Source organism: Syngnathus floridae, chromosome 4, assembly GCF_059516105.1.
Source record: "Syngnathus floridae isolate MCC-2025c chromosome 4, RoL_Sflo_1.0, whole genome shotgun sequence".
NCBI lineage: Eukaryota > Metazoa > Chordata > Actinopteri > Syngnathiformes > Syngnathidae > Syngnathus > Syngnathus floridae.
Window position 1 is genome coordinate 13,785,556 of NC_142416.1, and position 23,166 is coordinate 13,808,721.

Here is a 23,166-nt window from a genome sequence, read left to right on the forward strand (position 1 = left end):
CAGTTTGCTAATGCTAATCTGTGCATTAAAAAAAACTCAATAGGGCGCAATCTTACTTTCTTTTGACTTATAATAGTTTGATTGTTTCTGGTTGTGGCTTGACACAAAATAAGCACAGTTAACATACACATTTTTTTAAAAAAATGGGCAGCGAACAAAAGATATTTAATTTCGCAGTTGGGGGTTGGATAGGCACTCCAGAGACTGTGTCTATATAAACAATTAACAAGATAATTTTCCTTAATGTGCTCCCTTTAACGAGATTCCGAAGCAGAGGTCATTGTTAATGGAGTGTTTCATTAAGGCATCAGCTTTGCTGGGACTCTGAATAGAATCAGTGAAATAAAAAAAATAATTGACAGAGATGTTGACAAAGTCCGTTTTTACAGCTGAGTCATTGTCTCACATCTCAAAAATAAAGAAGTTAAACAAAGTGTGACACCAAAATTTTGCTCTGGTGTGAATACCTTCAGGTTTTTGTTGCATCGTTTGGGCATCAATCTCACGGTATGAGATACCCTTTTCGCAGAGCGCTTCTGGAATTACAAAATCAGGTGATGGGAAATATGTTGCCATGGGAACAGCTTAGCGTATGGTTAAGCGGCACGCCTGATGGAAGCCTATATTGATAAATTGCTCTATTTTCTGGCTGCTGCGTTATCGTTTACCAGCCTCACCTCTTTATATGACTCCATCAAGCCATCCATTTTCTATGCTGCTTATCCTCATTAGGTTTGAGGTTGTGCTGATGCCTATCCCTCGTGATTTGCTGTGAGAGGCGGGGTACATTCTGGGTCAACAGCCAATCATTGGGCAAATATATAAAAGCAGCCATTCAATCGTGCCGCCATCTTCATACAGCTCCAATGAGACAAAGCAAAAACTAAATCTAATTTCCCTAAAGGACGTTAATTTTTATACATAATGTGTTCATGAGCAATACAGAATGTTTATAAAAGAATATTCCATTGCTCAAAATCGTGGTGCCACAACTTCTGACAAACATCGACATACAGTTTTGTTAGGCACTTGAGCAAATGCATGTAAAAAAAACAAAATCAATTTCTAAAATGCCTCAGGGTATGTGAGGCCAATGATTAAAGGATAAAAAATATCCTCCTTGCATGAACCTCCCACTGGTCCTGTCGCTTGCAGCATCAAGCGACAAACAGGCAATCATTAAACATTAATTAAGAATATTTATGCTTCTTTTTATTTAATATAACTAATACATCATATTTGGCCCCGAACAACCAGCTTTATCATTGTGTCTATAAATATACTGTAAAAGCGAGTCATTCATGTTCTTCATTGTTAAACGACATCGCAAGAAGTTAAGGTCAAAATATATAAGAAGATCTACAGTGTGATTCTTTGTTTTCCAAACTGAGCCCGACAAAGGACAGAGATGGATGTTCAAGTGCATTTTATTAACTGTTTTCATGTTCATCACGTCTACAGAGGTACAAGTTTGTGGCAAGATGTGCAAACATGCTTGAAATACGACAAAGCCACTGCACTTGCTCCCACCAACAACATAGTATACAGTTACATGATGATATATTATTCAAATATGTCAGGTCATCTTCAGAGATATACTTAGAAAAATATAATTAAGTCTGCACTTTTAACAACTGATTGAAAAATTGCACAACAAAACAGATAAGAGCACACGTGTGTATGTATATATATATGTGTGTGTATGTGCGTTTGTGCGTGCACATGTCAGCTAATTCAATGCACAATCACAAGTATGTGTGTGTGTAAGTGCGTGTGCATCTTGTATATAGTATGTGTTTGTGTGTGTAAATAGAATGATGAAAAAGGGATGCAAATTGAATGTCACAAAACCTGTAGGTCGGCAAGAGCAGGAAGCCACAGTGCGTTTGTGTACTACTATATGATTTTTTTGCCATGCAGATGACAACTACACTATTACTATTCAACCATGGAATCCAGTCATAAACTGACGGATCATTTATCATCGGCAGTCGTTAGGTTTTATAGCCTCTAGCTAAAACTTGAAAATGACTTGGGTCTTTAAGAACACATCTGCTGATCTTGTGAGGATGAACGTTAAATCTTCCTAAATCGCAAACATTTTAAGTGACATCAACCAACATTACTAATTCTGAAGGTTCAGATTAGATTAACGCGACGGCACAGAAAGACTGAAATCTGATTGGACAAAAAAAAATAAAAATAAAAATCGAACATGCACATAGTACATATGCTGCGGAGAGAAAAGGAAAATAAGATGTAAAATGTCAATTTTATTGAGCAAGTTGTGAATTTTCATATATTGTAGATTTTCATATGAATGAAAACAGGGTCAGAACCAAAATTAAAACCAGATAAAGTCAGTTCTTTCTTTTAATCTTCCAAGTCATTATTGGAGGCAAACTAAGTGCAATCTTTGTAATTGATTGGAAGGGACGCTTATAAAACATTTATCAGTGAATGACAGCATACGGCATTTGTAAAAGTGTTTTAGCGCTCAGTGAGAATAATCATTACCGAGGCAATGGGATGTAACGTTAAGTAGATGAATGAGCAGATGAGGAGGAGCGGAGACTCATTGCCTCCTTGTAAACGCCAGATGATGATACCAACAAAGGTCGAATAGAAGAAACAGGACATCAGTGGAGCAGATGCAAGCTCAAGATTGGATCAAATGTCCATCCTAAACAGATTTGCAGTGTATGCTTGGGAATTTAATTGACGGATGGGGACTTGAAATTGTCATTATTTCGAGAGGTTACATGAGTGGGTCATGTGAGTTTTGTAATTTGATCAAGACCGAGAAATGGCATTTCTTTGCTGTAGCTTTACTACAAAACCTTACTGAATTCTTGTCAGCACTCTGTTCTCCGTTTCCGAGACCTCCGGAAGAGTCTTTAAAACCCGTAATGGAGCCTTTAATGTGTTATATCTATCTGATTGTCTAAACTAAGTGACAGGCTTGTAAATATTAGTAAAGGAGAGGACCGTCCTTGAAACGTGCACATATGTGGTTGCTGATCGTGCCCACCTGCGGACATTTTCCATTTATCTTATTGTGTTTATGTGACATGAGTGAATCCAATTTAAAGCCCGAAAAAACAAAAAACCAGTGAACAGCCCTCTTTGGTGCCGAAACAGATTCATGTGGAAGTGAATTGGGAAAGCAGAAGAGTACATGTACACTTGCACACAGTTCACTTATACAAACGACAGAGTTCAAGCTAGATATTTAGAGCGCACAATGTGTTGATAAAGAGCGAAAGAGGAGCTCGGCCCCGTTAAATTTGAGGATTACAGGACAGAAAGAGTAAAAAGCAAATAACAGTCAGCAGTTCCATGGTCCCAAAGTTAGGGCTTCAACATTTGACATTTGACCCTATTCTAAATCATTCCCTGTCTAAACATTTTTGACATTACTTTCAAATATCATATAATAAGTATGTGTGACTTGAGGATGCATCTCTTGTGATAACATGAATTTTTTTTCTGCTGCATTAATAGACATTTGGATTAAAAAAATGACAACATTAACTACTATTCCTAAATTACTGTACACAGACAGCTAAGGCAAGGCAGAATTTCAACGCATGCTTTGTTGTATGAGTTGGATCAGCTGCAAATGTTAATAAAGCGCATAACATTAGAGCTTAGTTTAATTTTCATTATCTAAAAAAAAAACATTTACATAAATAAAACATGTTCCCCAAGTGTGTTCTGTAGATTATTTCTTTGTCACAATTATGCTTTTTTTTCACCACTGGAATGCCTGTTTATTTTCATTTGTAAGGAACATGCAATTTTGGAATAAATAATTATTTTTCTACATCACACAGCCTATTTTGCTGGTGTTATTGGTTTGGTTGTCATCTTTTGTTCAGCTTTTAGTACACTACTAAAGTGGTCATTGGGTGTCTACTGGAAGAATTTGTATGGCAGGCAACTTCAAGATGATTTTCAGCAAAAGAAAGTTGCTGAATAATTTGGAGTGAGCCCAGCTAGAAAGAATCTCTAAACTGATGGCCAAGTTTGATTATGATGCAGCCCAAGGTTCTATGTCTTGAGATTGCATGTCGTTAACCTACAGGCGCACATTGTAAAACTTTTTGATGGAGGTATTATGATGGTCATCTTCATCACTGGATATATGAAGCTGTCATCAGTGAGTGCAGCTTCACTGCAGAGAGATACAGATGGCAACTGGTGGCAATCCCTTTGGGAGTAGAGAAAATGGAAGAGCCTGCCAATAGTCCTGACCTCATCTCAGTTGAACAGTTTTGGAATTATCTTGAGTGTGCTATTCGTGCTAGAGTGACCAAACGCAAACTACCAGTTGGCTGACGGCTCCTGATTGAGCAGTGAAACTAGAGCAGTGTGTGACCAGGCTGCGGTGGCTGTGTTTGATTCGTGCACACACTACTGAGGCTATTTCTTGTTATAATAATACTAAGTAACAAAAAAACAAAAAAAAAAGGTCCTGTTTATTCCTTGGCACTGATTAGGCTACAATAAACCAAAGTGTGGGAAGTCAACAGCAACAGAAGACTAAGATGTATTCCATAGGCAGTGATGCATTTTTAACAGTAAAATTTTTTATATATATTTTTTTCTCAACAGTAGAAACGGTTTTGGCAGAACAAATCACTGTTAATGTCCGATGTTGTTCCTGTTCTCGAATCAATACGATGCGTCATTTTTTCCGGCTGGCATTATATATAGCTTTGTACTTGTGTATTATTTGACCTTTTATGTACAATCAATAGTTTGTCTTGTGAACAAATTTGCTCGCTGACCAGAGGGATAAATTATTTCAGAGAACAAAATGAGCACCATGCTTTTTGAAAGGAAAAATGAATCTCCAGTAAATCTCCAGAAAGATTAACTATCTGCAAGTAGTCTTAGAGATAATGAGAATGACCCGAGATTGCATTTTTTAACTGTCTACAGAAACATTTTGTCTCAGAGAAAAATGCTTGACGTGTGAGAGCAAAGAGGAAATTATACAGGCATGAAACTGGGAAATTGCTTGAAGTTTCATTTGCTTTTCTTGTGGGGGTTGGCAACAACTGACAGTTGACTTGATAATTACTATCACCCATGGGGGGCTAAAAGCACATATCCAACCATCACTGACTTGAGCTAAATTGTCATTAGTGTTTGCAGATGTTGGCCAGCCTACTTTAATAGGGGTTATCCAGGATATGTAGTCAACAAAATCCCGGCAATAAAGCCCCAACTCCAAAATGTTGCAAAAATACAGAGAGCAATTGAGCAAATGGACATGTTACTCATTATCATCATCATCATTATCATCATCATCTACCTTCTGCGAAACCTTGCTTGCAAAACTTGCAAAGTAAACACTGTGGAACATGTCATTCTCTGTTTTCATTTTTTCGAGTCTACTGCACAGCTCTACACTGACCCTTCACACAGCCGAGCTGGAGACCTGGAGCCAGCCCACATCTGTGTAGGCTCCAGTCACATGCCAGTACACGGCACCGAAGAGTTTGGTCCACACCAACTGCACTTCTGCCGTGAAGGATTCCGGAAAGTCTTCAGACAGCACCTCCAGCATCACCCCACTCAATATCTGCAATTTGATATATGAGGTGTGTTAAAAAAAAGTTCTACGGCTGGCATCACGAATAATATATTCCAACTCTAAACAACGTTTTGCTCTCAAAGTCGAACACACCTTCCCAGTCTTCCCTGCAATGCCTTCATACATTCCTAGGAAGATTCTTCCTTTTCTGACACACCACTTACAAACGTAGATAAGATAATAAAAATAATAATAATAAAATAAAATAATTGAAAAAAAATATGGCCAAAATATGAGCAACGCTGAGATGGAAAGTGAATCAAATTAATCTGTCACGATAATAAGATCATTAAGTAAGGTAGGAGTAGAGCTGAGGGGGACGTCAGCCCAATTCACTGCTGCAAAAAAGTGGGCGAGACAGGTGAGAATTGAAAATGTCCACAATGATGAAACATGAAAGAACAGAGTGGATGAGGATCACAAAGGGAATGAGAGTCACACGGTAGAGAGGACAAAAAAAATTGAAGTAAAGACGTGGGCCATATGTGCATCAAGGGACATGAAATACACTGTATGATATAATACACTCAGCAACAAAAGTAGAAAATAGATTCTTCTTACTGGTCATTAGAAAAAAAGAAATAGAGAATAAGCGCATATTTCACATACATACAGGTGCATGCTCTTGCTGTATGATCAGAAAGCCTGAAAGTCATTTTTAATGCCATTTTCCATATAGTATTCAGATGGGAAGAGTTATGCTGGCATATATATATCCATATATATTTTTTTTTCAGTCAGTTATGTCTTTTCTATGGTTACACTGGAATATGATTAGATTTCATACATGCAGAATGTAGATGGAAAAAAGAATTCAATACTGAAGTTTTTATTTAATTAAATCACCGTAGCCAATCGGATGCCAGTGGCTTCAATGGTGCTAATGTGCTCTCTGTGCAGCTGCATTTAAGAGGATGACATTGAAAAGACATAAAGAGAGGAAGTGTCTTCCATCGTATGAAGAGGGATGTGTGGATGATTTTCTGATGGCTAATTATGCAACTTTGTGGGGAAAACGTTGAGTATTTTGCTTGGTAGTGTGTCTGATTTGTCTTCCTCGCAATCAACAAGTAATGGGCACAAGTTGGGTCTAATTTCCTTCATACCTTATACTTAATCACAAATTTGATTTTTGCATTTTAGAGCAATCATGGAGGACTCGTTATTTTAATAGCTTGACTCATATTTAACAAACACAGTCTTAATCACGAATTAGCCATGCTTAGGCTAGTGGGGGACACAGAACATTTTACTGTTAAAAAAATGACTTGAAATTTAACAACGTCATTATAATAATGTTTGCTCAGCAAAGACATGTTGTAAAAGTGCAACAGATGAGCTTATTCCTACCTTAAAATACATTGGTTCCACCTTGTGTTTGATAGCATGAGCCTTCCCCACCAGGGCCAACACTGATGACACCTTCTCCGGGTCATTTAGGTTCTCCACCACAGTATTGATGGCATTCATCACCCTGCGGGCATGTTGTCGAAGCTGGCTACTTCGCTCCATCTCTTCGGGGTCCTCCATGTCCTGGAACTGGCTAAAATACTGTTTGGCAGATGGGAAGTTGACAAAGAACCTGGGGAAAATTGTTCAACACAAAACTATGTCATTTGCTCTACTCGTGTGAAAATGAAGATGGTCTGTCCATCTCTTTTGGTTAGCCACATAGTTTGGATTAAAAGCATTTAGACTTGGGGATGACTTCAGTTCTGTTTGGCAGCTCATTCCACTGACATGCAGCATAACAGCTAACTGCTGATTCACCATGTTTTCTTTGACCCTATCTGTATATATCTACTACCTTAAATTACGGCGCCATTTTTTTTCCAAACACAAACCAAATCTGGATTGAGATACATTTAACTCCTGAGTTGAGAGCTGTGCACTAAAGTACGTTAGCATGGCTACACTTAAACGGAACATCACTTAATAGTTTCATCAAGCTGCTGAAGACACATAAACCCACTTAGAGAAAGCTACAGTATACAATCGAACCTAATTAAATTGAAAATGTCAATTTAGCTAAACTAAAATTCGACTTCATAGACGGGTTAGGATCCAAATAATATGGCATTTAAATGCATAGTATGGCATAATCCTTAAGTGGAATGTAGAAAGTGGAGAATTTGTAGTGCGTCACCAATACAAGTGCTCAGCATATTGCGGATCTTACGAGTATTTGAGAGTTTAGATGTATCCAACTAATTGAATCTTCCGGCCAAATGCTAATGTGTAAATGATTCAGGCATTTAATTTTCATCAATACAGTTGCAAAATGGCCACATAATTATGTAAAATGTTTACAGGAGCTTTAACATCACCAGTTTTCACACTATTAACTTACTACTTTGACCTCATTTAAATCTTGTCATTGCTCATGCTGGCCAAAATTGTGGATACAATTATTTCCCTGTTAGAGTTTGGCCCTGGGCAATTCTGATAAACTGCATCTAACCGTCACCGGTTCTGTCATGCCAGGCCAAGAAACACTTTTGCTTGCCTATAGCATTTTTATCTTGGCTTGACCAGCTGTCACGCTACAGACAGACTTTTTCCTGGGTGACAGGAAAGCTTTTGCTCTGTTTGGACTGACATGAAGTTTTAATGCTATTTAGTACAATATGTAGAAAATGAACAGCTTGGAATTCACTGGAACGGTAAAACCAGTGTAATAGGCATAAAATATATGAGATCAGCTACTGCTGATTGGATGGATGGATGGATGGATGGATGGATGGATGGATGGATGGATGGATGGATGGATGGATGGATGGATGGATGGATGGATGGATGGATGGATGGATGGATGGATGGATGGATGGATGGATGGATGGATGGATGGATGGATGGATGGATGGATGGATGGATGGATGCCATACGCCATCAATCAATGAACACTCTCCACAGACAGGTCAACAAATGATATTTCATAAAATGAATACATTTTCAAAACACATTCAAATACATGGCCGGTCACAGGCACTTCATATTTAATGTATGTTTCATTTCTTTAATATCTTGTGTTGGCGAAGCAAACCGGGGAACATTTTGTCCGTGCGTGAGAGCTCTGAACTCATTCTTGCACCTGCGTCTGCATTCAAATGAATCCATTAAAGTTAAATGGGCACCATTAGCATAACTTGTTAATCATACTTGAATCAAACTGGGAGACTTTTTCTGATTATTTAGACGAGGGTGAGTAACCTTCAAGGATGTGTTTTTATGCACCATTGCACTATTTAAAAACTGCATGCTGTTAGAAAGGAATTCAAAAACAAACACGCCTTACTCAGATGAGCTACAATGGATTTGATGAAATGGTGATTAATTTGTGTCATTCATTAAAGCTACTTTTTTCAGAAATATTTCTTTATTTTTGGGTGCATCATATATACATGAACCCACAGCACAACAAGACCACATCCAAGTCTGGAGTGCAAAGAAGTTCATCGCAAACAAATACTGATAATGAAGTGCTCCTGAAAGTATTGATTTGTATAGTTTTTCTTCCAAACAGTTTACACAGATGATGATAGACAAATAAATTATATACCGGGAGGTTCATGTTACAAAGAGCTGCAATTCTTTTACTATTTACATTGAGAACATATTGAGACAATTCAAATGGATAAAGTTGCTTTTTCTTAACCGTGAACGCCCCAGATGGTGGCAGATCTCTTTAACATCCCGTAGTGTGACGATGAGGATCAAATTTCAATTGTAACTCAACTGTGCTGTAGACCAAAATGCCACTTCAACAATACAACTTGAATGTGCCGTATGCACTGTTGCCTAAGGAGATCTTATTCAGTGGTGCAATTGCATTTGTACGCATTGCTGGGATCAACTGAAGCTGCTGCCACTGTCACTCTGCTCCAAGCATCCGAGCAGATGGAGCGACATCAAAGTGAAAAAAAAATTTCATGCCCACGCTGGCTTCTGCGCACTGATCCTGCATCTTCTCGACAATAACATGTCAACCGTGCAAGGCTTTGACCCCCGGGTCAGTCTCAGGTTGTTAGGTAACTGAGGAACTGTCAGTCAACTGTTGATAATTATACTCTTTGTCTATCACATGGCCCACACTGAATTTCAGCACAACTATAATTTCAAAGATTATTTGGTTTTTTTTTTTACTCTAAATCCCTTTTAAACAAGATTAGTAAAAATCTATAATCATTTTGTCCTTAGTGGAAACATGATCTTTTAACAAGAAAAATACAGCACCCACTCATTATACAGCACCCACTCATTGCCTCCCACCTTTCCCATACCAGCGGTTTCAAAACGGATCTATATGCTGCCTTGCTGTACAGTTATGACGTTAACCCTAAACACAGCTCCAATTGTATTTGTGTAATAAATGGAATTAAACAGATGAATCCACCTGTTTCTTATTCAACTCAAGGAATTGACAATTTATGTAGCACCACCGCCGACTATCAACTGAAATTGATGTCAAAGTTTAGCACCCCTAATCTTAGAATGGTAATAGTGGCTGAGGACACTTCCAATCAAATTCTAATCAGTCATCAATTCTAGCTGATCAAATGCTAGATCAAATGTGGAATCTTACTGTTTAGGAATTTTGACTTGTCACAGCAGAAGTGAAGAGTTCTACAGTTGTTTAATTTCTATTTAAGCAATTGAAGAACATATGACAATGTTATAAAAAAATTTAAACCAAGTACTATCAAAAACAAGCTGTATCGGGTTCAAAGTGCCTGCTTCACAGATCTGTGGTCTCCCTGGTGTACTTTACATTAGACGCCCATTTCAATCTCCTTATTTTAAGGCAGTTGACTTGATTTTGACTTGCATTTTTAAGGTCAACTTAATTTATACTGTTGCTTTAAGTTGATGATAAAGAAACAGATATAAAATAGCAAATCAGCCTTCATGCAATCATTTCCACAGCACGCAATCGACTTTTCAGCTTTGAATTAATTGGTTTTAACGTTCCTCACTACTAATTAAGATTTTAAACAGAAGATGAATAACTGTCATTTTATTATCTTTTCTTTGAGGACAAAATGTGTTTAAAAGGCGTCTTTTTCTGTACAGTAAAGAATGAAAACGAGAAAGTGAAGGGAGAAGTGCCAAAACATATTTCTGTCACCCTCTGATAAGACGACACGCTGCACACATGCGCACGCACAAACACACGCATGCACGCACACACACACACACACACACACACACGCACACACGCACACACACACGCACACACACACACACACAAACACACAAAGTATGCTTCCTGCCCTTTTGTTCCTCCCCCTCGGGGATTCTGTCGCCCCAAACCGGGAATCAGTTTGTCTCACTCCGATCACTCCTTGGTTGCGGTTTGCTATCCATTTTGACAATCTTAGTGCGACATTGACAGTTTAGCACTGCAAAACCACAAATTCAACCTTTAAGAAAAAAAATGCATGAAATTGACACTGAGATAAATTACAATGCTCAGTACTAGGTGCCTTGGATGATTTGGCCAGAGTCCTACTTTCAATTTTAGAGTTCACAAAACAGCAGAAACATCATCTACTTTCTTTGTTGATAGCTGCAGTTAGAAGCTGGTGGTGGCTGGTCACTTCCCTACCATGCACAGTGGTTACCATTTAATACAGACGAGTGTCCATGTGCATATGTGTTTTCCTCCCATCATTACTTCACTTGATGCGGTACAACAGAGAACAGCAACTGTGTGACAACATCTCACTCGCTACGCCTTAAGGGCTCTATATTTGTAGACAGCACAGCTGGATCAGGGTGGAAGGCGGTCTCCAAGTGCTCACTTTACAGATCTGTGATCCCCCTTGCTTACTTTACATCAGCTGCCAGTTCCTTACAAATGTACTTTGCCTGCTTTAATGTCCTGAACGGACTCCAGGAAATCATTTCCTCCTTCAGCCATGTCAAGGACTGTGCCCCGTCTTACGTCCAAACTTTACCTTTACGACTGCAGTTAGTGACAGATGACAAGGCATTGCAATTTATGTTCAAAATTGTCACCGCTATAGGAACGGAACTTCATCACAGACTGACGACCACTTCTAATTATTAAAATTACTCTCATATATGAGAAAATAAATTTACCCCACTGTCATGAAGACTATTTCTTCAACCATTTCTTACTACCCACAAACTTGCGTTTTTTTGTATTTGAGCATACTAAAGTTTACACAGTGCTCTCAAGGAATGTGATAAGTTGGCTCGAGCACATTTTTGGAGGCTTTCACCTGTTGACTCAACTCACCTTATGAGCACTGACACCCCCACGTCGTCACAGTTCTGGTACACATGCCCCCAAGTGTCCTGGATGATCTCCCTCTCGGAATCGGACAGCGGCTCGGTGCGCTCCGGACGTTCGTCGCAATCCACCTCCCGCCTCCTCACTCCAAGGAGTTGCTCCGGTGAGGGCAGCGGGGGAGACTCCCTGCGAGACATCCTCCTGCGGCGCAGGAGCCTGGAGGCTCCAAGCAAGGCCCGTGGGAGGTAGGGAGCAAGGGAAGGGGGGAGGGTGACGGAGAGCTGAGACCCCACGGCGGGAGCTGGCAGAAGACCCAGGATGAGAAGAGGAGTGAAAGGGAAAGGGGGACACTGAGAGATGGGGTGGGAAAGGGAGGAAAGACAGTAATAATGGCCCAAAGAGAAAAAAGAAAGAGTGTAAAAAAACTCCGCCAGCTGTCCTTTGTTATTCTTTCCTCCCGTTTGAAAGAAACTTATTTCTCCTCTCTCTCTCTCTCTCTCTCTCTCTCTCTCTCTCTCTCTCTCTCTCTCTCTCTCTCTCTCTCTCTCTCTCTCTCTCTCTCTCTCTCTCTCTCTCTCTCTCTCTCTCTCTCTCTCCCCCTCCTCTTCCTTAATACTTTTTGTCCTCTCTCAGTTTGAGAGATCCTTGTCAGTGGTGCTGATGCTGTTCCATGTCATACTTGTCTTCTGTCTGTCTCATCGTCTCACAGGCTGCATGTGTGAGGGAACCTGATGGAATGAGTGAAGGGTGGGGGAGAATAAAAGAGAGAGGGTCACAGCAAAAGAGAAAGTGAGCGAGTGAGAGAGAGAGAGAGAGAGAGAGAGAGAGAGAGAGAGAGAGAGACCTGACAAGGCAGTCATTGAAAAGACTGTAAATTAAAAAATATAATGCCAATAAAATCCCTAAAGCACATTACCCAGTGCAGTAATGGTTTAAACTTTTTAATAGTTCTTATTAGTGGTGCTCCAATCGATTAGGCATCAATTTTCTTTTCTGTGGAAAAGTATGTGATTGGCATATGACGATCAATGCTTGTCATGATCGAGCACAAAAGTGGATAACCTGCAGCATGTTCTTTGCAGCCTAGACACGGCTTAGTAGAACAGTTTCCACATCCAGTTTGTGTACATTTTTGGACACCACTTTGTGTGCCTTCCCCCATATCACCATTTCACCAAGCAAGATTTAACACTACATGAAAATGATTTATGAGTTAGTTTGTTGTCATCCTGCTTGCAAGCCATTCGGTATAAATTGAGGTGAAACAAAGTGGCATTAAAGGTCAAACATTTACCTCCATTCAATTAGGCATAGCCACAGTGAGAAAGACTAATTTGCCCTCCATCATTTTTGCAATCAAATAAAACTGAGATGTTTGATGATCTGTTGTCACGACAAGAGCAGGAGAGGAATGGTGGAGGGTGCTGCTGATGACATGTCAGAGTCAACAGGATAAACTAAACCACTAACTGAATGATGAAGCTGTCACAGCATATTACAAAATTGCAGCTTTCAAAGGCTGTTATTCTTTCTGACATTCATAGGGACAAAATGAACAAAGATGATGTGTCACTCAACTTTAACAGAATTTGGAGATAACTATTACAGCCCATACTCGCCTTACTTAATCATAAATACATACTTCTGCTGCCCTCTACAGTATAATTTCGTTTAAAAATATATCTATATGTCCCTTTCCCCCAGTTTGGCCAACAGAAAAATAAGGTCCTGCCTCACGTCTGTGTATTTTTGGTAAAATCAAGAATAACGAAATGTACTTGGTGGGGCCACACCGGTGGCTGTCCTGGGGGCCAGACAGGTGGCGAGGGCGGCCGCAGGGCTTGTGCAGCCGAAGCAAGATCGCAGGGAGGTCGCCGCCAAAGCATGGTTGGAGGGCAGCTGCAGGATATGTGAGATGACAGAACATAGGTAACATAATAAGGAGTCAAAACATAGCAATTTATACATTAAAGAATAGGCATTCATAACAGTAACCCACAGTATACCCCACAACAGAAATACTATTACCAGACGAAGTCACGAGAGAAGGTAACCTTTAAATAATTTGCATCAACAGTACTATTGGGGAAATCAGCCGGAAAAACAGAGTATATATTTATAAGTTCCTGAGCAAAACCGAGTTGGTTCAAATAAATAAATTTTCCTCGAATTGTATAAAACGGCCTGTTCAACACGCTTTTCTTCAGTTAGATTTCTGGCAGTGTAGATGCAACGCCCTCCATAGCTACCACGACACAATTGCAGCTCAAAAGAGGCAAAAAAACAAAACCCTAACCCGCCCTTCCCCACTCCAGTCCACTTGGTAGTGGTAATACACCGAAACATTTTGGGTTTTCCAATTGCAAGAAGAGGAAGACGAAGAAGACGAAGAAGAACAAGAAGAAGACGAAGAAGAAATGCTCATAGGTAAATATGACATGCTCCCTTTAAATTGCGTGCTTACGACTATGCTAAGCTAGGAGTGGCAAGGCGTCAAGTCAACGCGCATTTTGTGTGTGGACGGACGGCAAGATAACCGAACTCAAAGCATGCTGGCACATTGTGCTGCCTACTCATACGTACAACGTTATACAATCAGGAACCTGGGACGAAATGTTAATAGGTAAATCAAAACATGTTGCTCTCTTTTTCTTACGTTAAATTTACACGTTTTACCATTTGTCATCTCTCTATTGACAAAAAGTAAATATTTTGAAGATCGGTTGAAAAACGAGTGGCGACTACCGGCCCGTTCGGAAATTTACTCCCAGCGCGCACTATCAAGTGTGATGGCTCCAAAATTCAGTGCGTTGCTCGAATTTACCGTTCGGAAATTCCGAGTGCACCAAAAATGGAGTGCCAATGCGCGCACACACGGCGATCCGACAGTGCGCCAGCGCACCCGCAAGTCGCACAACACACTGGTCTTTTTGGAAATTAAGTGGATCGGAGCGAACTCCTGCCCTGCGAACACGCCCACTGGCGTTAATGGAATTTTATTTCTTTTGATTTCGTGTCTTTTTAATTCATCATATTAATCAGTGCCCTATTGCGGTATTCTCATCCTGTCATTATGCCAATAATAATAGCGTTATATAAATAATAGTAAAAATAAATTACTGAATTTCGATGTACATGGATTAATGGTCTGGTTGGAAAGTTGCCCCTTTCAATATGGCCTCCACGTAGGCACGCCGGTTCGCTTGGCTGCAGCAGTGTGCCGGCGTATCCTTATCACAACAGCGGGAAGTTTTATCGTCAGATAAAGCGCACGTTGGCTAACAGCTTCTCATCAGCTTCTTGCGTACGAGTAACGTTTTAAGTCCTTTTCCACCCCCACCCCGCTATGTCGCAGAGAAAGAGATTGTCCAATTCTCAGAGCTCCTCACAGAGAAAAGTAAGTCGTCTCATATTTGCAAGATCATCAAATTCGTATTAGTTATAAATAAAACGAGAAATGACCCTCATCATTGTAATATTTCATTTTCCTTTTCTAGTTGTATGTAACTTTATGCAAACACACACGCACACAATAACATAACATTTAATTTGGCACTCCAACATGCACAGAGAAAAACAAATTAAGAATCTATAAATTATCTAAATGCATAGTAAGGGACACATTTATAGCGCAGTTAAGAGGCATTTGTACTTGATCAAATCCATTACATTTTAAATATGAGCTATCATAGTGGGCCCTTTAAGTTGTGGAACAAAATGAAAATGATGAGCCAAAAAAATACGAAATTTCTTTCTTCCCTTTCTCTGACACCAATTGTGCCAACTTTGTTCCCTCTCACAGAGACCACAAAGCTCATCGGGCGCTGTGGGTGAGGATGAAGATGCAACGTACACTCAGCCGAGTGTGTCACAGGTCCAGAGAAACCTCGAGAAGCTCTCGCCTTCACAAGTTGACCAAAAGGTACTCACACTAATAACCAATATTAGACCATTTTCAGTTTCACGCAAATTCCTTGATGTTTTCTCCAGATAACTGAGGTGGTCCAGTACATCCTGGTAAAAGATCAGAAGAAGATACCCATACGGCGTGCAGGTACATGGAAGTCACAACACAACTGCTCCACATGTTTAAGTTCAGCTCCGCACTTTAAGATGCTGCACAAGTTCTCCTTGTGCTTGCATGGCACAATAGTCTAATAGGAAGGCCGGAGCCAAAATTTTAATGCTGAACCTCAACTGTGAGGCAGAGCTGAGCACACAATGCTACCACTTCCAATACTGTACATCGCAACAACATTTTCTATTCGGACAGCAATGCAATTTGACCAGGCTGATTTGTTTTGGTTTCAGACTTGGTGAAAAATGTGATCAAAGAATACCGAAATGTCTACCCTGAGATCATGAAGAGAGTGACCCACACCTTTGAACAGGTTTGTCTCGAGCAAAATATGGTGGATACTTTGTTGTAAACGGACCAACAATGACTGTGTATTACTGTTGTTTTTGTAGAATAGATAAGAGTTACTTTGTTCCAAAGTTATTATTTCTGACACTTGTTAAATATCTTCTGTTCAGGTTTTTGGCCTTAAATTGGTCAATATAGACACAAAGAATCAATTGTACATCCTCATCAATAAGTTTGAGGCAACAGCTGGAGAACCGTCCTTCTGGTAAATCCTCCACAGATGGTTTTGCCTTTTGAAAGCCTTCAAAGTGACTCATTTGTTTGACATGCTCACCACAGCGTGGCCAACCCGAAGACGGGACTGCTCTTTTTCATCCTGAGTGTCATCTTCATGAAACAGGGCGTGGCCAAAGAAAGTAAGCCGCCACAATGCCTCTGCCATGTCCCTGCCGTGCCGCTCACAAATGTATTTGCACCTGCAGGCTTGATATGGAACATGCTCGAAAAACTCCGCATTAACCCCACGTAAGATTTCCGTCATTTTTCCACTGATGCTTGACTTCGACTCTGACGACACGAACCGTACTTGCAGGAAGAAACACGAGGACTTCGGCGACGTCAAGAAGATGGTCACAGATGAGTTTGTGCGACAACGGTAACGATGGCGTTTGCGATGGCACCGCAATTATGATGTTAATGCATTTTGTTTATTTACATCTTTCATACATTTTCTGTTCATCTGAGATTCAGTGCTGGTGTGTTCAGAGCCAGATCCTGTAAGACCATAGAGTCTGGTTTATACCACACCATACAGCAACATGGAGGAGTGCATACATTCATGCAGCCGTGAAGTCAGCATGTGTCTGCATGTGCACATACTCCACACATTTTAACCAGATGTCGGAATCTCTCTTTATAGAAAAAGACATTTAGAGCTCCTATGTGTGTATGTACTCAGGTATGTGGAGTATGTACTCATCCCCCACAGTGACCCACCCGAACACAATTTTCTCTGGGGTCCGCGTGCTGACAAGGAAGTCTCCAAGGCCAAAATCCTTCAATTTGTAGCAGAAGTATGTATCAAACTAGTGTGATGACAGTGATGTCATTAGTCATTTCTGCATTTCTATTTGAGCCTCAACACAAGTTCTTTTGAAATCTGTCACTATTATCTGCCAGTTTAAGGTTTTTGCTAACCTAACTGTTATTCTGTTGTACTCCTTTCAAGTGAAAATTTATCACAAAACATTTTAAATATGGTCAATTAAGGATTATAAATTTCAAAATCCAAATTTAAAAATGTGAATCAATTTTCTTGAGACATTTGGGCGACATGTTGGAAATTTCAAGGCAATTGCCTGCATTTTCCTTCTGGTTAGTCCATCCTTGATTATTGTCAAATGATACATGCAACCACATCTATGAATGCAGTGTTAATGTTAAATTTTAAAAGCAATAGGATTGGTCATGAGTGATAGTATATAGCCATGCTGGAGACTCGTTGCTAGGTGGTACGCCATCATTTAAGGTGATAAGATAAAAACTGCAAAAAATGTGTTTTTGTGTCTGTTTGAGTGAAAATTTGACTTGCCACTGATGTGTTTGTTTGATTTTTGTCAGCTTCATGACCAGGATCCTCGGAATTGGAAACATCAGTACGCAGAAGCTCACAAGACTCAAGACAGCCAGCCAAGCTCGAGCAGCCGAAGATGAATTTTAGCCTTATAACTTTTAATGTATTTGTTTGTGAAAGCTTTAAATGTTTTGTCCTTCCAATGTCAGCATGTTTTAGTTGCCCTTCCCTAAACCTTCGATACCGAACGGCTTAGATCAGTTTGGAATGTTTTTATTTGTTAACTTCTAACTTTTCCACCTGTTTTTGAAATAAAATATTTTTGCATATATTTTGCTCTAGTTTGTCCTGTCCTCCATCCATTCATTTTCTGACTAATCCTCACGTCCGTGACGCCAACCCAGCTGTTTTTGGGCAATAGGCAGGGGACACTGAACTGCTTGCCATCTAATCATACCACATAAAAATTAGGCCCAGTGTTGCCTTAAATACAATACGCTGTATTAGTATTATAATTTACTTATTACGATAACAAGGTAGTATGTGCACAGACATTTCTAGCCAAATTCTTTTTTTTATTTACCCATCGAATTGATATTTGACATCTACGATCACAATCACAGGGGGTCTGCGCGATCCTTTTGCAATGGCTGGAAGACGATCTAACATCACATGAAGTAACGCCCACTCTTGAAGACACGTGGATGTAGAAAGTATGAAGTGGCCTTTGTGCCTTGCAAAACTGGATAAGAGGTTCAAGGGTCTTGATTACTCCATTATTGCGTGGGAATTTTGCGCTCTCTGCGCGCGTATGTCTGGAACACACACCGGCGCTCATCATGAAGTTTGAGGACATTATCTCTGATGTCGGCGGATTCGGGAGGTTCCAGAAGATGATAATGACCATCAACTTCATAAGTCGCTTCACACTGGCCTGCCACTTTCTACTCAACAGCTTCATCGCGGCGGTTCCCGCGCACCACTGCCTTGTCACTGCCGGAGGGCTCTTCAGGAATCTGTCCCAGGCAGACAGGCTCGCCGTCAGCATCCCACTAGAGGAGGACGGCACCCGCAGCTCCTGTCGAATGTTCGCCGAGCCTCAGTATAATCTACTTTTCAACACGTCTGACGTCACTCAGGTGCTCACCTTGCCCTGTCTGGATGGGTGGGTGTATGATAACACTACCTTCAAGTCCACTCTGGCCACCCAGGTGACCTACATTACATTGTTTTACATTTGTTCATTGGTTTCCCCCTGTAAACATATGGATGTGTTTGTATTAGTGGGACCTGGTGTGTGATAAAAAAAGCAGAAGCCAATCCACGGTCACTATCTTCTTTATCGGCATAATGTTTGGATCTGTGACTTTTGGAAGTCTGAGTGACAGGTAACACTATGCAATCATTGCTTTTCACATTGACTTGTTTGCTGAGAGATTGATGGCATTTTATGGTTAGATTTTGATTCCCTATAAGGACTCCCTGAGAAAGTTATGATCATGCTTGTACACAGATTTGTGCACGGATATCTTCTTTAAATATTTGATTTTACCATAATTTGTGAGGTCATAAAAATAAACAAAAAACAAGTCATTATGTCATCATTTGAGGGGCTCTGGACAAATGAAAGGGTAGTCAAGTCATTTTTTTTCACATTGCAATAACATGTTCTATCCACCCTTACTACTCTAAACATATTATTATGATGATAAATATTGCACTTGTAAAATACGAAATAAGCAAAAAATCCACCTGTTTCTTGCCATCTCAGTGGGCTGTCAATTGAAAATTAAGATGATGTGATTGTTCACATTTTCAAACAGTTCCCATGTGCTTATATAAAAGTTCTCTCACATCGAATGGTCTTGATTGCCAATAAATGAACAGGAAGTGTTAGCTGACCTTTTGATTGCCATGTGTTGACTTCCTTGGTCCTCCTGCTCAGGTTCGGTCGGAGGATCATGCTGCTAACATCTTATCTCTCTGGAATGCTGTTTGCTCTCGCCAGTGCTTTCGCCACATCCTTCCTGATGTTCGCAGTGCTGAGATTCCTTACTGGCTTTTGCATGACTGGCACAGTCATCGTCTCTTTGGTTCTCTGTACAGTCATTTTAGATCATCAGATGACATTTTATGTTCAACTCAACCACTATTTGAGGAGTTGCTTTGTTTATCCAGCCCACATGTGTGTGTGCCCTTGTATTCTTCCACCAGGTGTGGAGTGGGTGGACATAGAGCACAGAAAGACGGTTGGAATTCTTGAGAGCTTTTCCTGGACATTTGGGAGCATTTGCTTCGTACCCATTGCTTACCTTGTGAACGACTGGAGGTGGTTGACTGTTGCCGTCACTTTGCCCATCCTCTTTGGTGTCTTTACATGGAGGTATAACACAATAGATCAAAATATACAATGTATGTATATGCATCAGATTTCTTTAAATATTTTTTGAATATTTTTGAAAATGTCTTTTTTGTCTCTCTTTTTTTAATTTTTATTATTTTTTTCCCTAGTTTAACCCACTTTTTCTGCAAAACATTCAAATCAAGTGTCCAAATAGGTCTGATCCTCTACAAACCTGGGTTGTTTTGCACAACCCCTCTGTTATTTAGTAAATGAAACATTGTGGACATAGTGACTGTGTAAATTTTTATTCATCCAGATTATGGATGTGTGCAAAAGTCCAAATGTGGACACTGGAGTGTTTGAAGAAGTTAACCTTTAATCCTAAAGTCTGTCCAATTTCCTTGATTAGACTTTTGCAGACCGTAGGACGTCGTATCAAATGAAAATTTCATTTACTTGTATACAAATCATGGGAAGTAAATTTTCAATATTCTGGCCCTCAAAACTAAATGCAGTATTTTTTGCCTTCGACCCCCAGGTGGATGCCTGAGTCAGCTCGATGGCTCATTGCCAACGGAAAGCTGGAGGAAGCTCATTTGTGTCTCGTCAAATGTGCCAAAATGAACGGCACTGAGGCGTCGTGTCATGGACTTCAACCTGAGGTTCGCGTTGTTCTCATAATGATAATGTTCTGATTCTCAAAAGTCGCCAAGACTATTCCTTTGACTGTTTCTAGACTCTTTCCTCCATCGTGGTGACAGAGAAGAAAAGTCGAGTGTATTCCTACTTGGACTTGATGAGAACACCTAAAATGAGAAGACTGTCCTTGTGCACTGGTTCTCTTTGGTCTGCGCACACTTTTTTTTTTCTCCACATCCAATTGTGGGTTTGGGTTACCCAATGTTACAGCGCACTCTCTCTTTCCTAGGTTCACCATAGCAATTGCATTCTACGGCATCACCTTCAATATCAGCGGCTTTGGCCTCAATGTCTACCTCACTCAATTGCTCTACTCATCAGCTGAAGTGCCGGGCCAATTGTCCAGTTTCTTCTTACTGGACAGGATTGGCAGAAAGCCCACAGAGGTGGGAATGTTGACCTTGCTTGCTGTCTCCCTCGGAATCAACATTTTGATACCAAAAGGTTGGTATCATGGCATTTCCAATTATTGATCAAGATGTTATCATACTTAACGATTTCCATGACTTTCCCCTAGATATGTCAACCCTGAGAACAATGGTGGCAGTCGTAGGAAAAGGCTTTACTTCAGCATCATCTAGTACCCTAGTGCTCTACTCTTCTGAACTGTTTCCCACTGTTGTCAGGTGCGCTTACATACCTTACATTTTTTCATCAGCAGGCTGTAGGTTTCTATAGTCTGAAATAAAGGCCCGTTTTACTATTCAAGGTGTGTTTAGAACATTAACTCAAAGTAAATAGGAATGTCTCTATTGTTTCATGGTTTATCTGCCTTTATTTCAGTATGTAAAAGCAAAACACAAATGTGTATTGTATGTACGTATGTTAAAAAACATACCAAGGAAGAGAACCTTGATATATATTAACTCACACTTCCGATATTGAGGAAAACAAAATTACAATTTGACCATTTTAAACTGCTGAGCGATACATCCAAGGCTTCTATTTGCATAAATTCTTGAGCAGCCCAGGGCGCACCTCACCTCTTGGCCAAAACTAGCTTCCTCTAACCAGGTCGTGACTTGTTTCCATCCATGCAGTTACTGGCACTCATAGTGCCAGTCATGATTCTAAAGTTTAGAATCTAAACGGTCTGTACTGTAATTTTTATGTTAAAGGCAAAACGGGATGGGCTACAACTCATCTATGTCTCGAATGGGTGTGGCCCTCACTCCTCTGGTCCTTTTACTGGATGACGTCTGGAAGGACCTGCCCCAACTCATCTTGTTCTCCTCGGCTGTCCTGTCAGCAATCCTGGCATCGCAGCTGCCAGAGACACGCGGCCGCTGCCTGCCAGAGACAATTGAGGATGTTGAGGGGAGAAAATAGGCCCGAACTGTGGTTCTACCTGTACTGTTACCTGATTAAAATTGCATCATAGCTTGTGAAGCTGGACCTTTGTCATCTCATGTAACTTTTAGGGATAACGTCTGTACAAGGCCAAGTATAAGAGATCAAATGTGATTTTTTTTTTTTTTCTGACTGCAAGGTGCTATTTTCAGCTTAACATTCACATTCATGAAGACTTGAAGCCACTCATGAAGCCTTTTTATCTTGAACTTTCCTAGATTCAACTGGTAAATGAATGCTTTAGAAGGAAGTTGATTTGTATTACATCAAGTGCATTTCTGTCATGACATTCACATTGGTATTTAAAGCATCAAGATGTAGTAGGTCAAAGCTCCTATATTAAAGAAACAAAGCCAGCGGTCAACAATTCTCTACAGGAAAACATCAAAACAATACTGTTAATAATAATGTTCATTGTTGAAAATGACTGGCCTGTGGTCTTAGTACTGTAGGAGTCAATTTCCGTCATTATCACGTTGGTGTGTCACACAATAAATTTGGCTGAGCGGTGGTGTGTGCGTAAGAGAAAGGGATGAGCTCTGTTGTGTGGACTCACTCTGTCATGGTTTTATTGAGTTGTACGGAATCGGAGCTGTGACGGTGGAGCGCGAGCGGTTTGGTCTGAGCAGAGTAGAGCCGGTCGGAGGTCCGTGGAGGGGGATCCAAGAGCTGGAAGGGAACAACAAAGTAAGAGTTCGTGGAAAACAAGGCGAAGATCAAACAGGCCGGTCGGAGGTCCGTGGAGGGGGATCCAAGAGCTGGAAGGGAACAACAAAGAGTTAGAGTTCATGGAAAACAAGGCGAAGATCAAACAGGCAGACCGGAGACACAGTGTAGACGAGTAGGGTTGATTTAGATAATTGCTAGAGGTATAGAGGCCATAGAGGAGATCACATAGGCAGACCCTCAGGCGATGAGCCGCTGGCAGCACGCTCCTTAAAAGCCTTCCCCTAACGAGCCTGATCAGTCATAC

At 40.4% G+C, this 23,166-nt stretch overlaps 3 protein-coding genes, 1 long non-coding RNA gene and 1 other non-coding gene across 14 annotated transcripts; 3 read left to right on the top strand and 2 right to left on the bottom strand.

Moving 5' to 3' along the window:
* Nucleotides 1–1,411: 1,411 nt before the first annotated feature.
* On the bottom strand, nucleotides 1,412–20,427 carry cygb2 (cytoglobin 2). 9 transcript variants are annotated; one of them, XM_088372360.1, is made up of 6 exons: nucleotides 14,686–14,703; nucleotides 13,640–13,760; nucleotides 12,478–12,589; nucleotides 11,868–12,211; nucleotides 6,956–7,187; nucleotides 1,412–5,593 (listed from the first exon to the last, which is right to left on the bottom strand). In XM_088372360.1, exons 4-6 carry the CDS (start codon nucleotides 12,056–12,058, stop codon nucleotides 5,429–5,431), a joined length of 588 nt encoding a protein of 195 aa, XP_088228486.1. In that variant the 5' UTR covers nucleotides 12,059–12,211; nucleotides 12,478–12,589; nucleotides 13,640–13,760; nucleotides 14,686–14,703; the 3' UTR covers nucleotides 1,412–5,428. The 9 variants fall into 9 exon arrangements, with proteins under 9 accessions (XP_088228486.1, XP_088228482.1, XP_088228479.1 ...); XM_088372356.1 differs by lacking the exons at nucleotides 12,478–12,589; nucleotides 14,686–14,703 and adding an exon at nucleotides 19,703–20,427 and having other exon boundaries at nucleotides 13,655–13,760; XM_088372353.1 differs by lacking the exons at nucleotides 12,478–12,589; nucleotides 14,686–14,703 and adding an exon at nucleotides 19,703–20,427.
* ndnl2 (necdin-like 2) lies at nucleotides 15,011–18,131 on the top strand. The gene is made up of 10 exons (XM_088372361.1): nucleotides 15,011–15,258; nucleotides 15,664–15,783; nucleotides 15,852–15,915; nucleotides 16,173–16,252; nucleotides 16,398–16,492; nucleotides 16,567–16,643; nucleotides 16,710–16,752; nucleotides 16,820–16,882; nucleotides 17,186–17,300; nucleotides 17,848–18,131. Exons 1-10 carry the CDS (start codon nucleotides 15,208–15,210, stop codon nucleotides 17,938–17,940), a joined length of 801 nt encoding a protein of 266 aa, XP_088228487.1. The 5' UTR covers nucleotides 15,011–15,207; the 3' UTR covers nucleotides 17,941–18,131.
* On the top strand, nucleotides 16,980–17,115 carry LOC148399289 (small nucleolar RNA SNORA11). Its single transcript, XR_015858411.1, has one exon. It is a non-coding gene; the product is annotated as a small nucleolar RNA SNORA11 (small nucleolar RNA).
* LOC148399290 (uncharacterized) lies at nucleotides 18,376–19,681 on the bottom strand. The gene is made up of 3 exons (XR_015857818.1): nucleotides 18,948–19,681; nucleotides 18,629–18,878; nucleotides 18,376–18,542 (listed from the first exon to the last, which is right to left on the bottom strand). It is a non-coding gene; the product is annotated as an uncharacterized LOC148399290 (long non-coding RNA).
* LOC148399291 (solute carrier family 22 member 7-like) lies at nucleotides 18,524–22,232 on the top strand. Of its 2 annotated transcripts, XM_088372349.1 has the most exons (9): nucleotides 18,525–19,011; nucleotides 19,085–19,188; nucleotides 19,746–19,900; nucleotides 20,015–20,183; nucleotides 20,683–20,806; nucleotides 20,881–20,990; nucleotides 21,073–21,287; nucleotides 21,361–21,469; nucleotides 21,962–22,232. In XM_088372349.1, exons 1-9 carry the CDS (start codon nucleotides 18,640–18,642, stop codon nucleotides 22,170–22,172), a joined length of 1,569 nt encoding a protein of 522 aa, XP_088228475.1. In that variant the 5' UTR covers nucleotides 18,525–18,639; the 3' UTR covers nucleotides 22,173–22,232. The 2 variants fall into 2 exon arrangements, with proteins under 2 accessions (XP_088228474.1, XP_088228475.1); XM_088372348.1 differs by having other exon boundaries at nucleotides 18,524–19,011; nucleotides 19,746–20,183.
* The last annotated feature ends 934 nt before the right edge of the window (nucleotides 22,233–23,166 follow it).